At 36.5% G+C, this 16,929-nt stretch overlaps 2 protein-coding genes across 3 annotated transcripts; one reads left to right on the top strand and one right to left on the bottom strand.

Moving 5' to 3' along the window:
* Positions 1–8,265: 8,265 nt before the first annotated feature.
* Positions 8,266–8,767, bottom strand: LOC133792504 (uncharacterized). The gene is made up of 2 exons (XM_062230415.1): positions 8,609–8,767; positions 8,266–8,511 (listed from the first exon to the last, which is right to left on the bottom strand). The coding sequence occupies exons 1-2, from the start codon at positions 8,765–8,767 to the stop codon at positions 8,266–8,268; spliced, it is 405 nt and encodes a 134-aa protein (XP_062086399.1).
* Positions 8,768–11,487: 2,720 nt separating this feature from the next.
* LOC133789012 (phosphoglycerate mutase-like protein 1) lies at positions 11,488–16,420 on the top strand. 2 transcript variants are annotated; one of them, XM_062226718.1, is made up of 10 exons: positions 11,488–11,668; positions 12,432–12,493; positions 12,666–12,773; positions 12,930–13,009; positions 14,075–14,237; positions 14,751–14,825; positions 14,936–15,024; positions 15,491–15,610; positions 15,724–15,768; positions 16,001–16,420. In XM_062226718.1, the coding sequence occupies exons 1-10, from the start codon at positions 11,530–11,532 to the stop codon at positions 16,116–16,118; spliced, it is 999 nt and encodes a 332-aa protein (XP_062082702.1). In that variant the 5' UTR covers positions 11,488–11,529; the 3' UTR covers positions 16,119–16,420. The 2 variants fall into 2 exon arrangements, with proteins under 2 accessions (XP_062082702.1, XP_062082703.1); XM_062226719.1 differs by lacking the exons at positions 11,488–11,668; positions 12,930–13,009 and having other exon boundaries at positions 12,426–12,493.
* The last annotated feature ends 509 nt before the right edge of the window (positions 16,421–16,929 follow it).

Raw genomic sequence — 16,929 nt, 5'->3', positions numbered from 1 at the left:
TGAGTAAGGACCATGTAATTGATATCTCAAGAGATAAAGCATACAGAGCTCGGCTGAAGGCAATAAGAACAATTGAAGGGAGTTATGAAGAACAATATGATGCTCTCTGGGATTATGCTGAGGAGATTAAATGGACCAACAAAGGTTCAACTATAGAATATATGACAGAACCTGGAGATAATGGGAAGCCACGTTTCAAGCGAATGTATATATGTTATGCTGGATTGAAACAAGGTTTCAATAATGGATGTAGACCACTGATTGGTTTGGATGGTTGTCATATTAAAGGTGTACATCCAGGACAACTCCTAACGACAGTGGGAATAGATGCAAACAACCAAATGTATCCTATTGCTTTCGCTGTTGTGGAAATAGAGAATAAAGACTCTTGGAGTTGGTTTGTGAACTTGTTAAAGGTGGATCTCAGCATTGAAAACTCAAACCACTGGAGCTTTATTACAGATAAGCAAAAAGGTTTAGAACAAGCCTTAAAGGGTATGTGGGATGAGGGGATACCTGAGGCAGAGCATAGACATTGTGCTAGGCATTTAGAGAAGAATTTTAACAAGGTATTCAGGGATAAAATATTGAAAGATCTTTTATGGAAGGCTGCAAGAGAGGTAACTGTCAGGAGATTTGAAGCTGCCATGTTAGAGATTAAAATTGTGAATAAGGACGCCTTCAATTGGTTAATGGCTGCAGGTCCACATCACTGGAGTAGATCACACTTTAGGACATCACCTAAGTGTGATATACTTGTGAATAACATGTGTGAGGGATTTAATGGTACAAAGGCAATATTGGCTGCTAGAGATAGACCAATATTGTCAATGCTTGAGCGTATTAGAATGTACATGATGCAAAGGCTGACTAGAAATAGGCAATCTGTAGTAATGTGGGAGTCTAATATTGGACCAAAGATAGCAGCAATTCTTGAGAAGAACAAAGTGGAAGCTAGTAGTCACATTCCCACTAAATCAGATGAGTTTATGTACTAGGTCATGAATATGCATGGAGGCATGCATTCAGTAGATTTGCAACTTTGGGTCTGTTCATGTAGGAGATGGGATTTGACTGGTATTCCTTGTAGTCATGCTGTTGCTGCAATTTGGCATAAAAGAGAGGACCCAGTCCTTTATGTCAGTAAGTGGTACACCAAGGAATACTACATGAAAGCCTACTCTCAACAGATTTTTCCAATTAGGAATCAAGATGAGTGGCCTAGAACTGGGAATGTGGGAATGATTAAGCCAATTAGCAAAATACAACCTGGTAGGCCTAAGAAAAACAGGAGAGTGGAACTTGACAAATTTGCTCCACCAACAGGAAATAAACTAAAAAGGAGATATGTGAGGATTAGATGCTCTGGCTGTGGTGCAGTGGGTCACAACTTCCGAACTTGTGCTAGAAACAATACAAATTCAGTAAGTTTGACTGCTTTTTCATTTTCAGAATAACTGAAAATTACATAATTAATGATATATGGTTGGAAATGTTTGTATTTACAGGCAAATAGAACTCTACCTAAAGATCCTGGAACTTATGACAGAAATAGTAGTCAAACACAAAATGCTTCACTCAGTTCTTCAACTAATCAAGGTGTTCTACATGGAACAATTCCAACAACCAATCTATGAACAACATGGTCAGGAGGAGCAACCAAATTGCAGCTGGGAACAAAGAAGCATAATCTTTTGGAATCAGTTTTTTTTTTTTGGCTAATGTGCTTTTGGTTTTATCAGTTTGGAACTGAATTTCAGGGCTGTAATGCCGATTTTTTGTTTGTTATCTTTTATCATTTTCATGCTCAATGAATAGATTTGGATAAGTTATTGGATCTTTTTTGTATATTTCACTACCTATGTATTTGGTTGTATTCATTGTCTATGAGTTTGGATAACTTATTGTATCATTTTTTGTTTGTTTAGCATTTCACTACAAATCATGATGATTGTAAATTTGCATTTAGATAAATTACTCTATCCATTTTTTTTATTTTGTTGCCTATATATATATATACCTTTATCTTATGAAATTGTATTTCAGCAGCTGTCCTCTTTGGATTCTTGTAGACATATTATGGAAGTGAATGAAGTTTTTAGTTCAGTATTTGAAACTTTTATTTACTATCAAAATTTATTTATGTTCCACACCAAAATCTGCCACCATTTAAGCTACATGACGACATATTCAATAATTTCACAACACCAAAACCAAGAGTAAATTAGAACACCAAAACTGATACTAAAATTTCATTCATTAAACTATTGGCATCTTAGATAGTAAAAAAAACTAAACTGAATTTACATTCCATAACAACAGATTTCAAAGTTAGACCCTCCCCGCTAACAGATACTGTGACGCCCCACGTCACTATGGCTGCTTTCTGGAATGACGACTGGCCCTACAAACCAAGACAAGTCTTTCCAGCGTGCTTTGTCCTCACTCGCACACTTCCTGGGAAAACTTCCCAGGAGGTCACCCATCCCTAGATTACTCCAGGTCAAGCACGCTTAACCATGGAGTTCTCAAGTGATGGGCTAGCGAAAAGAAGATGCACCTTCCTGATATAGGTAGTACCCATCAATCCATATAAGCCCTCTTCAACTATGTAGTCCCATACCTACACAGTCTTAGAATCATTACACTTGACCTTCCCCAGGCGGTGTGGGATTGCACAGCTTACCCGGTCTTTCCCCTTACGGATCACAGGATTTTGACTGTCACAATCACCCCCCCTTACAGGCCCGACGTCCCCGTCGGCCACACTTCCGGCTGGGTCAAGGCTCTGATACCATTATGTGACGCCCCACGTCACTATGGCTGCTTTCTGGAATGACGACTGGCCCTACAAACCAAGACAAGTCTTTCTGCGGAAAGAAATACTTTAGGCTCTTGTGGTCTGTATAAATCTCACACTTCTCTCCATAGAGATAGTGCCTCCATATCTTTAAAGCAAAAACCACCGCCGCCAACTCTAAATCATGGGTAGGATACCTCTTCTCGTACTCCTTCAGCTGACGAGAAGCATAAGCTATAACTCTCTCTGATTGCATCAAAACACAGCCCAAACCCTGATGAGAAGCATCGCAGTATATCACAAACTTCTCCTGGTCTGTCGGAAGACTCAGAACTGGAGCTGTAATCAACCTCTGTTTCAACTCCTGGAAGCTGTTCTCACATTTGTCTGACCACACAAACTTCTGACCCTTGCGTGTCAACTCAGTCAACGAAGTAGTAATCTTTGAGAACCCTTTTACAAAATGTCTGTAATACCCTGCCAATCCAAGGAAACTCCTAACCTCAGAAGCATTCTTTGGCCTTGGCCAATCTCTGACCGCTTCAATCTTTGCTGGATCTACTGTAATCCCCTCCTTACTAACAATGTGCCCAAGAAAGGACACCTGAGACAACCAGAATTCACACTTCTTGAACTTCGCAAACAATCTGTGCTCCCTCAACCTCTGCAGAACCAACCTCAGATGCTGCTCATGCTCTAACTCAGTCTGAGAATACACCAGAATATCATCGATAAAGACGATCACAAACTGGTCTAAATAATCCTTGAACACCCTGTTCATCATGTCCATGAAAGCGGCAGGGGCATTAGTCAATCCAAATGACATAACTAAAAACTCATAATGCCCATACCTAGTGCGAAAAGCGGTCTTCGGTATGTCTCCCTCCTTGACCCTCAACTGATGATAACCAGGACGAAGGTCGATCTTAGAGAATACCGTCTTACCCTGCAACTGATCAAACAGATCATCTATCCTTGGCAAAGGATACCGGTTCTTAATTGTCAACTTATTCAGTTCCCTGTAATCTATGCACATCCTCAGAGAACCATCTTTCTTCTTCACAAACAGAACTGGCGCTCCCCAAGGTGAAAAGCTAGGTCTGATAAAACCCAAATCCAACAGCTCTTGCAGCTGTACCTTTAATTCTTTCAACTCAGCTGGGGCCATTCTGTATGGTGCTCTAGACACTGGCTCCATCCCTGGGGCCAATTCTATAACGAACTCAATCTCTCTGTGGGGTGGCAACCCTGGCAAATCCTTTGGAAATACATCCAGAAACTCACACACAAGTCTAGTATCCTCTGGTCTCACTGGCACGACCTTAGTGGTATCAACCACATTGGCTAAGAATCCAATGCAACCCCCTTGCAATAAATCCCTAGCCCTCAATACTGAAATCATAGGAATACGGGGTCCATGCACAGTACCAACAAATACAAAAGGATCCTCACCTTCAGGCTCAAAGGTGACCATCTTCCTCCTGCAGTCAATGGTTGCCCCATACTTGGCTAACCAGTCCATACCCAGTATCATATCGAAGTCAGTCATAACCAACTCTATAAGATCCACTGACAACTCTCTGCCCTCTACTATCACCGGCAAAGATCTAACCCACCTTCTGGATACAACCAGCTCCCCAGTGGGTAACAAAGTACCAAACCCCACAGCATGGAAATCACAAGGTCTACACAATCTATCAATAACGCTACTAGCAACAAAGGAGTGCGTAGCACCTGAGTCGATCAATACATTATAAACAGTTCCTGCACTAAGAAGCTGACCTGTAACAACTGAGGGGGAAGCCTCAGCTTTTGCCTGAGTCAATGCACTCGTGCTGGGGCCGAGCTATCTGCCTTCCTGGGCTCTTCCTTTCTTGCCTTAGGGCAATCCTTTTTCAGATGACCTACTGCTCCACAAGAGAAGCAGGCCCTTGCCTTACACTCTCCCAAGTGATGCCTCTTGCATCTAGGACACTCGGGATAGGACTTCCAGGCTTCACTGCCCCCAGGACGACCTACTGTAACACCACGAGGTCTCCTGTCAGAACCTGGAACTGGGAAGGTGTCAGGAACCTTCCTCTTCTGATCATTGGGGCCAACACCCCTACCAGAACCCATAAATGGAGGACCTGGCCTCCTGAAATCTCTTCTGGCTGCATTCTCACGCCAGATCTTAATCTCTGCAGTTTCAGCTGTAAGTGCCTTCTCCACCACCTGTGCATAAGTAGTCACTCCTGCCACAGTGGTGATGCGCACATCTCGGGCTAACCTGGGCTGTAGCCCCTTGTAAGAAACGCACTCTCCTGGTCCCATCTGTGGGCACCAGCTCCTTGGCAAACTTAGCCAAACGGTCAAACCTTAAGGCATACTCGGGCACTGATAAGTTTCCCTGAAGTAGCCTCATAAATTCATCAGCCTTCGCCGCTCTAATGGCGTCATTGTAATACTTTTCATTGAACAAGGTCTGAAATTCCTCCCAGCTCAGGAGATTAACATCCTTGGTCTGGCCAACCACTTCCCACCATATCCGGGCATCTTCCCGAAACATATAGGCAGCACAGGCCACCCTCTCATTACCAACTACCCTCATAAAGTCAAGCATAGTGGTAAGCATGCTCATCCATTGTTCAGCTTTGGTGGGATCAGCACTGCCTTCAAACACAGGAGGTTACTGTTTCCTGAACCGCTCATAAAAAGGTTCCAATCTGTTTTCAACCCCAGGCAGTGGCCCAATAACTGGCATCAACACAGAAGGTGCCTCTGCAACACTGGCAACTACAGGCACTTGCTGCTGTCTTAGGAGACGAAGCTCCTCTCCTTGTTTTAACACTGTAGCCTGCAAATCGTTAAACAACTGCTGCCAGTTTGCAGGTGCTGGCTGTGGAACCTGTGATTGGTCATTCTCTTGACCCTGACAACTGTCATTATTCTGACCTTGACCATTCTGGCCAGCTGAGGTGCCTGTCTGTTCTGGGTTCATTCTGTCACTGATACCTTACTGAAACAACAATCAACACGGCCAGTCAGGTAGTAATAACTAAACCTCTTGCCGCCTTACGGTCCAAGAACAAACAGATAATAGTCACATTCCACGGTCATTCAATATTCACAATCAGATACATGTTTATGGCACTCAGCACTCAGCATGTATCACATAATAACTTATAAACAACCATGCTAATAAGCAGGCGCCAGCAATCTCAGTACTAATCAGTACACATTTGCTGAAGATATGATATTTCAGGGCACAGGCTCAGCATAATATCTCATGCACGCAGGTAACACATATATATCACATTTACACAATTATACATGTAACCACATAAATAGTTACCAAACCGTGAGTCGAGCTTGTCTTCGGTGATGTGTGTACATACCCAGCCAGTCTACAGGAACCCTAACCTTGGCATTGCTCTGATACCAAGTTGTAACGCCCTGGCTACCCCAGAACAGTTACGGAGAACAGTGAACCGGAAATTTGACTCGCTACCCGAGTCCTTTGGCTAAAAACGTGATCTAAGTGTTATTATCAGGTTAAGGTGGAAAACCAGTAAAAGGAAAGGGTACATTTCATTAAGTAATTAAACTGCTCATGAGCCTTTTAAAATGTTTACAAGTAGTTCGTATTACAAAAGAGTCGCTACGGTTTCAAATTTACAAACTCCGCCGGCCTAAGCGGCAAAAAGAGGGTAAACCCCTAGTCCCTCTGAGAACTCCTCGACCGTGGCGGTCAAGCGGCCCTGTATGTACATTACATCGCCCAAGCTCTCCACTCAAGGCTGGCAAAGTCCCTTAGCCTTGTGACAAACAGTCACCGGGGTCATATACCTTGGCTATAATCATCTGGTCGTAGACCAGGCAAGCGCTTATAAGTTCCTCGACCCTAGGGTCGGTCAGGCATTAATGCTATAGAGCCATTCAATGCATGATTCTCGACTTTAGAGTCGGTCCCTGACTAGTCAGTGTCTCAAGCAGGTAATCAGCATTCAATAGCATTTAATATGCAATCCATGTCCACATATATCAATCAACACGCCTTAATATCAAACCATGCATGTCATGTACCTATACAGGGTGCAACTGTATTCATACACTGTTTTCTTACCTCTGGTTCGAGTGAGTATTATAATATGAACGACCCCTGAGAACGATCAACCTTTAAATTCCTCGACGGTCACCTGGTCATAACCAAAATATAGGATTCATCAATAAAAAATGATAACCAAGGGTTCCCAAACCAAATCCCAGCCCCGAGACATCAAATACTACCCAACCGGGTACTAGGTCCAACCCCGAGGCCTATGGTTTGAATCCCCAAGCTAAAAACCTCATTTTAGCAAAAATAGCCACAAGGGCCGCGGCCCTCCCTGCTTCTTGCGCCGCGGCGCGCCTCCAGACAGAGAGGCTCCCTGCCTGCCAAACGCCAAGGGCCGCGGCGCTCCCCTGCTGCGCCGCGGCGCCCAGCCCAGAATGGTTAAGTCGGCCACACGAACCAGTTTTTCTCCCTGTGTAATTCCCTCTCAAACCAGACCTTTAAACCCTCATAGAACCTCTTCCTAACCCATAATTGAACCCCCAAACAACACCCTTAGCTTACTCACATCAAACCCCAAACAAACCAACACCAAAACCCTCTTTGATTCTCACTTCCCACATCAAACTCCATGAATCAAAAGCTAGAACAAAAACAGAGCTTAATTTGAATTCAATGGTCAAAGCTTACCTTAGAACCTGTTTTGAACTTCCCACACAAGCAGAACCAAGTCTCCAACCCAGCCCTAAGTTCCTTTAGCTTGAATCCACAACTAGAGCTCCAAAACCTCAAAGAAGCAATGAAGAGGGTGATGTACGGGAATGGAGGAGGCAAAACTCTGTTTTTCTCTGTTTTATTCCACAGCCTTCAGCCACTAAACCTTATATATATCCTCCCCTAAAAAGACCAAAATGCCCTTGTGACATCTAAAGCCTTTCAAACTACTCTAGGGGTAAAATTGGTACTTCTAGCTTAACCCGTTAATTATAATTAACGCTTCCCATTTCCCGCTAATCTCAATATCCTCAAACTCCAATATTTCATAACCCGTTACCCTAAAATCCCCGGTAACGCGATAACCTTTAATATCACCCCGAGACTCACCCCGAGCCCCGAGCTCAAACCTGTTATGACCAAACCGATAATCACGTTTAACGATCGTCTCATGTCAGAATACTCGAACCAATCCACATTATAATGTGGTCTCACAATATATCATTATCGCACATATAAATATACAATTATACCCTCAACTGGCCAAATTACCATAATACCCCTGTAAACAAATGTGGACTCACATGCATGCATTTAACATTATATTATAATATAATTCTCATAAACATGCATAAACACATTTAATGGCATAATTAAACAGTTATGGCCCTCCCGGCCTACTAATCCAGCCATTAACCATAATAGGGAATCCGGGGCATTACAGATACAAAACACCATAAAAAATTGCAAGAAAAAAACAAAGACCTAATTTCACATCTTTCATTAACTTAAAACAATTTCCAACTTCTTCATCTCTTTTTTCAATGATTCCCTGCAGTTCCTTAAGATTGTCCTCAATCTCATCTAGCCTTCTAAACAACCCTCCTAAATCATTCCCAAATCTTTGAATGTTTGTAGGGGGGTCTATCCATCTTAAAAATCCACATCCATCGTTCACATTTCTCTGTTAAAAAGTAACATAAATTAGAGAAGATTAATAACTGAAAGTAGAAGATCTTAAGCCCATCAAAGAAGAAAAAAAAACAAATACAACAACCAACCTTGTATCTTGGGCAGCCATAAAATCTTCTACCTGCATTATCTATTGTCCAAGCAGTGCGTTGTACAGCCTCAAACCCACAATCACAAGATGGTCCACTCCATTCCAAAATTTCTTCACACCTTCTTCTACTATTGATAGAATTACTAGAATGAGACATTTATGTTGAAATAACTTCTTCCACAACTGTAGCAAGCCACAGGAGGTTGAAAAGAATTGTGAAGAAGAAGAGATGTAAACCCACAGTTTATAAGGAAGACAATAAATGAATATATAGATAAATAATTTTATTTACTTTTTGTGTTTTTTTATTTAATGGTATAAAATTTTCTTTCATTATTTAAACAAACTCAAACTAGCATTGCCACGTCAGTACTAAACGGGAAATTTGACTGGAACTTAACATGGTACCATATTTCAATGAAGTTCATAATCTGAGGGGGATTTTAAACATTGAAAATAATTTAGGGGGTAATATCTGAAGAGGTAATAGTTGAGGGGGGGAAATTGCTATTTATTCATTTTATTTTAACTCTATAATTTTTTAATCAAATATTATTATTGTTTTAATTTTTCACCCCTGGAAGAATGAGAATACTTTTGCCTCATAAATGTCATTTCCGTCACTTATTTTTTTTTATTTTTTTTTAAATAAAAAATAATTTTACCCTTTAAAAATATATCTTTTTACAATATTATCCTATACTATTTTTTATTAATAAAATGATAATTTAGTCATTTAAAACATTTATTAAGACTATTAGTTATGTAAAAAACATAAATGATTCCATTTACTTTTATAGTTAGTTTAAAGTAAATAATATAATACAAATTATGATTCTTATTCTTTTATATTATAATAAAATTACGGTATTTTAATTAGACATTTAGTTAAAGTTTCTATTAGTGTTTTTTTTTTTTCTATTGATTATTGTAAACTATTTGTTATGCATATGTTGGTTGATTTTGTTATGAGTATTATTTTTTTGTAATGAACTATATTGGATAGACCTATTAGTTGATATTTCTTTATCTTTTTAAAAATATTGATAATCTAATTTAAATTAAAATATATGAAAACTACTATTAGTTAGCACAAATTATAATATTTCATGTGATATTTCTAGTATGTGACATGTGTAAGACACAACTTTTTTTTTTTTGGAAAATTACATTCTTTATGGTAATTGAATTTTTTTTTTGATTTATACGGTAATGTAAACTAATTACTAAAATACGGTGATTTTACACCACAGTCATAAGTTTTCTCTAATATCAACTATCTTCTACTTTTTTATTTTATTGTCAGAGTATCATACATAAAATTTCTAATTAAATATGTCATTTTTCACTTTTTTTTTTCTCTCCATTAATATTACTTTTTATATTTAATTTGTTTACAGTCCTATTTTTATTTAAATTGATATAAATGATATTTCAATTTTATTATATATATATTCATAAATTTTTGTAACATATATTAATAGTAGTATGAGAGATAGTGATAAAAAATATTACATTGTTTTGAAAATCATAGCTAGTCAAATCTCAACACTCAATGTTAAACTAAAATCTTAATCTAGTCAAAGTTTAAGCTTTGTTGTAAAAATATATTTTAAAGTTAAAAAATTAATTTTGTAAATTTTTGTAACAATCATGTTAAATAAATTTATAAATATTTATGTAAATGTTAGTTACAAAAATAAACTTCTTGATTGTGAAATTAATTTTGCAAACTGTTGTTACAAAAATGTAAAACTTGTATATAAAATTATTGTAATTCACTACTCTCTAACTGTATTTTTATATAAATATATATAATAATAAAGTGTTTTATAAATGATGAATATCTTAAAATTATATTTTTAAGTTGTATAATATAAATTTGATGTTTACTGTAATTTTTTGGTACAATATTGTAACATATGAAAAATTATAATATTTTTATGTAAATTTTGGTTACGATTTCTTAACTATAAATTATTTTTGTAAATGTTAGTTACAAAAATATCTTTCCTAGTTATGAAACTAGATTTGTAAACTATTGTTACAAAAATAAAAAATTAGTTACAATTTTGTTCGTAAGTTTTATGTACAAAATAATACAATTCTAAAACTAATTTTTGTAAATATTATTTACAAACACGTAAAAGATATTTACAATTTTGTAACAGATATTTATAAGTTTGTAAACATTGATCACAAAAAATTGTATTTTACCGCTTTTATTTAAGATTTAAAAGTCACTCCGTATTTACATTTTTGTCGTTCCGTATTTTTATCCAAAAATTCTGTATTTTTGTAATATACCATATTTTTCATATTTTTTTTAACTTTTAGTGTATTTTTGTAGATTTTCCCCCCTTTTTTTTTTATCCAACCAAATGACATACTAAACCAATTCATAACTTGTATTATAAAATAATGCACCTAACATGAGAGAAAGAGTTACTCGAAAATTTAGAAAAAAAAAAAAAAAAAACTTAGTGCAAAAGAAACTAAAAGTGGACAACTTGAACCCCCACCAATATGGTAAAAGTATAACTTTACATCAAACAACAAAGAATAACTAAAAGAATTATTCTAGAAGGAAATTAAAAAATTCGGCAAAAAAAGTAATACAATAAACATATAATATACATTACTACTAGAATAATGGATTGGTTTCTAACCAAATTGATTGTTTTCTTTTTCTTTTTTTAATTTAATGGATGAGTGAGGCTACCGAATTGATTTGATTTAATGAGATGAGTCAAGTGATGATGCAAAAAGAATAGTATTAGAAAAGAGTGTGGGGCCCACCAAAAAAATCCTAAAATAATTTAATTGGATGGAGATTGGATAGTTATGCCTAAAATATTAAAAATCTGAATAAAAAAAGAATAAGACAAAAGCAATGGGTCTGGTCTGCGCCCAATCGACATGTCCATTACCACTAGCATTGTCCTGAACTTTCCCTCCCATTGCTTCTCTTCTTCTTCTTCCAAACTGAGGTCCTCGTCAACCTCACCCCCAGCTCGTCTCTCGTCTCTCTGTTTCTCCTCTCTCTCTGCTTTTTCTGGTAACACCTTTAAATCTTTAAATCTATATGTATGTGTGTGTGCAGAGTTTGCACTATTTTCTTTTCTGGTATAATTGGTAAAGTAGATTGCTTTTCTGTTGTGGTGGGTTTGATTTGATCTGGGTTTGTTCTTGTTTCATAATTTATGCACGTTGGATCGGATGGGAATTGTAGTATGTATATAATCTGATATCTGATCTGGGAACTGGGAATTGGGATTTTTTTTTGCATGGTTGACATGACGTGACTTCTTGGGTTGATTATACATATCAATTATTGGTTGTCTAGTAGCTAATGAAGCTGAAAAGTTAATGGCTTTTTTTAGCGGAAGAAGGGTCTTGGTATTTAGGAACTGTGTTTGACATTTGGTTTTCTTTTTTAAAAAAGGAATCCTTGGTCATAAAAGTGATGGTTCTTGGATTTGGAAATGTGGGTAGTGATTATGTTACAATGATCAATGTAAGCCAATGAGAATTTTTTTTTACTGTATGCTTTCATTTGAGTTGTGATCTGACTGTAGTGTTCGATCTGATGAAATTGGTTATTGGTGCCAGTTAAATTAATTAAAATTCATCTACTTACTGACCATTGTGTAATTTCTTTCCTCCTTTGTCTTGTTAAAATGTGTAAATTGATGTATTTGGAATTTCTATTAGATATGTATTTGGTGTTTTGTTTCCTTGAAGAAGAATGGTGGTCGCTTTTCGTTCAAGAAATTCATTTTAACTTTTGATAAGAGCTGAGTTATTCACCTTAATTGCAGAGATGGATAGTGGTGCAACTCCCAGTTTGTTTCCATTGCACCGTTGCAAAACTATTCACCTGGTTTGTAATCATCTCATCTCAAGTCAGATACCTTTTTAATTGTAGATTTGAGCCTTTTGATCACCCATTAGATACATTGTTTATTGTAAATTTGAAATGGCTAAATCCGCAATTTGAACAACTTAAGATTGGTTTCTATTTTTTTTTTCTTCTTATAAAACCATACATCCAGGTCAGGCATGCCCAAGGTATCCACAATGTGGAAGGAGATAAGAACTACAAAGCATACTTGAATCCTGATTATTTCGATGCCCATCTTACTCCATTGGGGTGGCAGCAAGTAAGAAGCCAGTCATCATATATATTTCTTTCAGCAAAATCCTTGAATTAATAATGAAAAGGAGTGTCCACCATTTAACTTTTTCCAATAGCGAAAAGCAATATTAGCATTACCATGTCCATGAGAAAAATACATTAGTATTCTTGGTTTTGACAGGTAGACAATTTGCGTAAGCATGTTCATACATCTGGGCTTTACAAGAAGATTGATTTAGTCATTGTATCTCCTTTGCTAAGGTGATTAGACTTATTTTTGTACTTCTGGAAGCCTAGTTAAAATAAATACTAAAATCATTGAAACTCAAAATAACTTTAGATCATATATTTGGCACCCTCTTTTTGTTGGAATTTTCATTTTATAGTACTACATTTAACTTTGTGGTTTCAAAAGTATTATATGATGTTAGTATGTTACAATCAGAATGTACTTATTTATTAATCGGTTATCCTGTTGTTCATCTCCATAGTGTTGCAATTATTCTGTTAGTACGAACTCTCATATCCATGTTTGTAGAATTTTTTAGCCTTTGTTATCGTATGTGGTTGGTAGACAACAGTAAAAACCCACTGATGGAGTAGAACTTAGAAGTATTGTACCACTCAAAGTATCAGATGCCTTTGTATGTGTTAATATGATGGCTTCCTTTCATGCTAATGTTATCTTCAACTGGTGTCAAATACTGATGCACAGGTTTGAATTTAGGAGGAGTTAATATATATATAAATAAAGTTAAATGTTAAAACCACATCCTGTGAGGAAGTCACACATGAATTATACTGTTGTATCATTGAAGTATGACAAAAATTAAAGTTGTAATCTAGCATTGTCTTTGGAACTTTAATCTGATATAAGTACAATTGATGAATCCATTGCTCCCAAATGTCATTTATCAGAACTAAATTGCTAAGGGTATTCTCAATTCTGAATACAGTTGTCTTCAATTTGTTGTGTTACTTGCCTATTGTATGTGGTCATGTTTATTTTTGGGATATTGGGTGAATGATCCACTTTTAAGCTTTTAATATAGTGTCCAACCCTTCTCTAAATTATAATAAACTATGTTGACAAACCAAGTTGATAATTTGATAAGCCATGTTGAAAATTTGATAAAGCATGTTGATGGATCAGGTTCATATTTTGGTAAACTATGTTAATAAGTTAATAAACATGCTCATTTACTAAATAAAAAAAACTCAATGATGGGTCATTTCCCTAAGAGCCCCTGATAACTTTCCCTAAAGAACACATTTCCGTTGTTAGACGCTGCTAAGCTTCGTATTATTCTAACTTTGATATTCTAGGACACTGCAAACAGCTGTTGGAGTGTTTGGAGGTGAGGGCTACACAGATAGATTGGATGTAGTGCCGTTGATGGCAGCAAATGCAGGGAATAGTAAACGTCCTGCAATTTCCAGTCTTGACGCCCCACCAATCTTAGCAGTAGAGCTTTGTCGTGAACATCTGGTATGTAAGAATGACAATATATCTTTCTCACAATTATACATGAATCTTATTGAAAAGATAAGTGGGGTAAGGATACATTTCAAGTGTAGTATATCCCTGAGTTGTAATCAAAGGACAAAAAATGCATATATTATGTTTAGTGAATAATTTTTCGATAAGAAACAAAGGGTTTAGTGAAAAAGATTATCTCATTCAGAGGGGAGATAGTGACCATTTCATTTGCTTCTTGATTATTTTTTATGCTGTTTGATGCAAGTTTTATATTAATTAGCTTGTTGCTTATTGTTTGATTGCTACTCTAGATTTTTCTGGTTCATTGACTTGGAGAGGTTTTTGACTATTAAATTTTCATTTTCATTAACTTGACACTAACACATACTAAACACAGGATTTGTTTCATTGCATACTTTTTTTTTCTTTCTTTATTTTTTTTTATGAAAAAAAAATTGGTATCAGAGTCCTATCAATTTACAAGGCCTTTTAACTTTTTTTTGTAAATATTTCTGGTTTCAGGGAGTTCATCCTTGTGATAGGAGGAGAAGCATCAGTGAATATCAGTATCTATTTCCAGCAGTTGATTTTTCACTGGCAAGTGTTGATGTGACGAAATAACCTGGAATAATTTACTGGTTATAACTTCATGTATGATGACTGTTATATTTGAGTGGTGTGTTGAATGACCCTTTGTATCTGTGCAGATTGAAAGTGATGAGGATGTGTTATGGAAGGCCACTGTTAGAGAGACAATAGAAGAAGTTACAGCCAGAGGACTGAAATTTCTGAACTGGTAGTCACTACTAGGAGTAGGACAATGAATTTGTTTTGATGTATTCAGACCCTAAAATAATTCAAAATTACAATGCTATGAAATAAATTTTCAGAACTTAGATCTCCTACATTTAAGTTGCAATTTTCTATAATTTGACTTTATAACGGCATAATCAAGATACTTCTTAGAAGAAAGGGAGAATGGTGTTTTTAAACTTCTATTGTTTTACAGTACAAGTTTAAGGAGCTTCTCTTTACTTGAGCTTATCTTGTCAGCAAAAGTGAGGGAAGCCCATCATCTTAGTCATTTTTTATGCCCTGTCCATTTTTCTGTTTTAGCCTTTAAAGTTTATTAACCCGGACTTTGTTTGAGGTCTAGACAAAATAATCAGTGCTCCAGTCCAGACCATACAACTTATATTAAACATATGGGTGTTTAGTTGATTTGACAGATGAAGCTTATAATTGAAATGTAAAAATTTCAGGTTGTGGACAAGGCAAGAGAAGGAGATAGCCATTGTTACTCACAGCGGTTTTTTGTTTCATACACTAAAGGCATTGGGAGATGATTGTCATCCTTTGGTGAAAAGGGAAATAGGCAAACAGTAAGTGTGCATACTTATTCTTAGCATGTAATCTAGTTTTTTAAGTACAATGTTATCACCTTTTATGACATTCTATTGTAAGAAATAACCTATTGTTTTTAACATATTTGCAGCTTCGCAAACTGTGAGCTTCGCTCTATGGTCATCGTTGATAAAAGGTTAGCTTGTGAAAGTTTACATTCCACTGATAGGAACAAAGAATTGTAGATGCACTTTAGAAATCATATTGTGGGACTTTTGTACATTATCACTCATCCCGCCTTTTAGTAATCTGGTCAAATCCCAACACCAAGCTCCAGTTCTGGCAAACTGAGTATTCTCTTTTAAGCTTGTTCTAAAATAATTTTTTCAAAGTATATTGATTCTGTGAAAAAAAATTTCAATGTCCAGTATGGCAGGCTCAGATCCCTCAACAACTAATTACCCTGGAAAGATTCCTAGTGGACTTGATCTTCCCAGTGATGCTGCAGATGACAAGAACCTTGAGAATGGGAGCTCAAATTCTTGACTTTAACTCGGAAGAAGAAAGAAGAGGATTGAAAGAATGAAAGCTGAAGAGGAGAATTATTTATTGGATTTCTTAGTTAAAGTTTATGGCATTCCCATCCAAAGTGCCTTGAGGGCTTTTGTATTTAGATAGCTTTGGATGCTTACAAAACATATATGAAGCATCATTGATCATCACTACAAAGGGATTGACTTGTGATATGGAGTCTCTTCTCTATGGATTTGAGGTAGTAAGATTACAAGTCATGTATATCTGTGCTTAAATTGTTGGGAGATTTGAATGACCATATCACTCTTTATCAATGCCGATTGTTATAATAATGATTTCTTGTAATAATCCAAAACTTTAAAAAATCTCAAATCTACTAGGTCATTTCTTATTAGTGATTCAACAAGATAAATATTACATCTGTCTTTTTTGCTATCAATTAATTAAACAAAAACTTAAAGAAATGCAGTAAAGGACACGAAGATTTACGTGGTCCAAGTTATTAATTAATCCTAGTCAACGAGGTGATTGTATTACGATTTGAGAAGCTTGAGTCAAGCTTCTATGGAGTTTCAGGCGGTATTTTAGCAATTCCCTAAATACAAAAAGTTGGGGGATCTTTTACAATGGTATCCTAGCCCTATTTATAGTGGTTGAACAATCAATTCCCTTAACGGGAATTTATTACCAACATTCCCAATTAATTGAGAGCTAAATGCTAGTTAGTACACATTCTCATAATAAAGGTAGTGGTGGGTCCGTGTGAGGTCCATTTCAGAGGTTACAGCCCACAAACTTTTTGGACATGCCGCTTGTCAAGTGT

The sequence above is a fragment of the Humulus lupulus genome, chromosome 7 (genome assembly GCF_963169125.1).
Source record: "Humulus lupulus chromosome 7, drHumLupu1.1, whole genome shotgun sequence".
Classification (NCBI taxonomy): Eukaryota; Viridiplantae; Streptophyta; class Magnoliopsida; order Rosales; family Cannabaceae; genus Humulus; species Humulus lupulus.
Note: the sequence above shows the minus strand (reverse complement) of the source record. Positions and strands in the feature narration are given on the sequence as shown.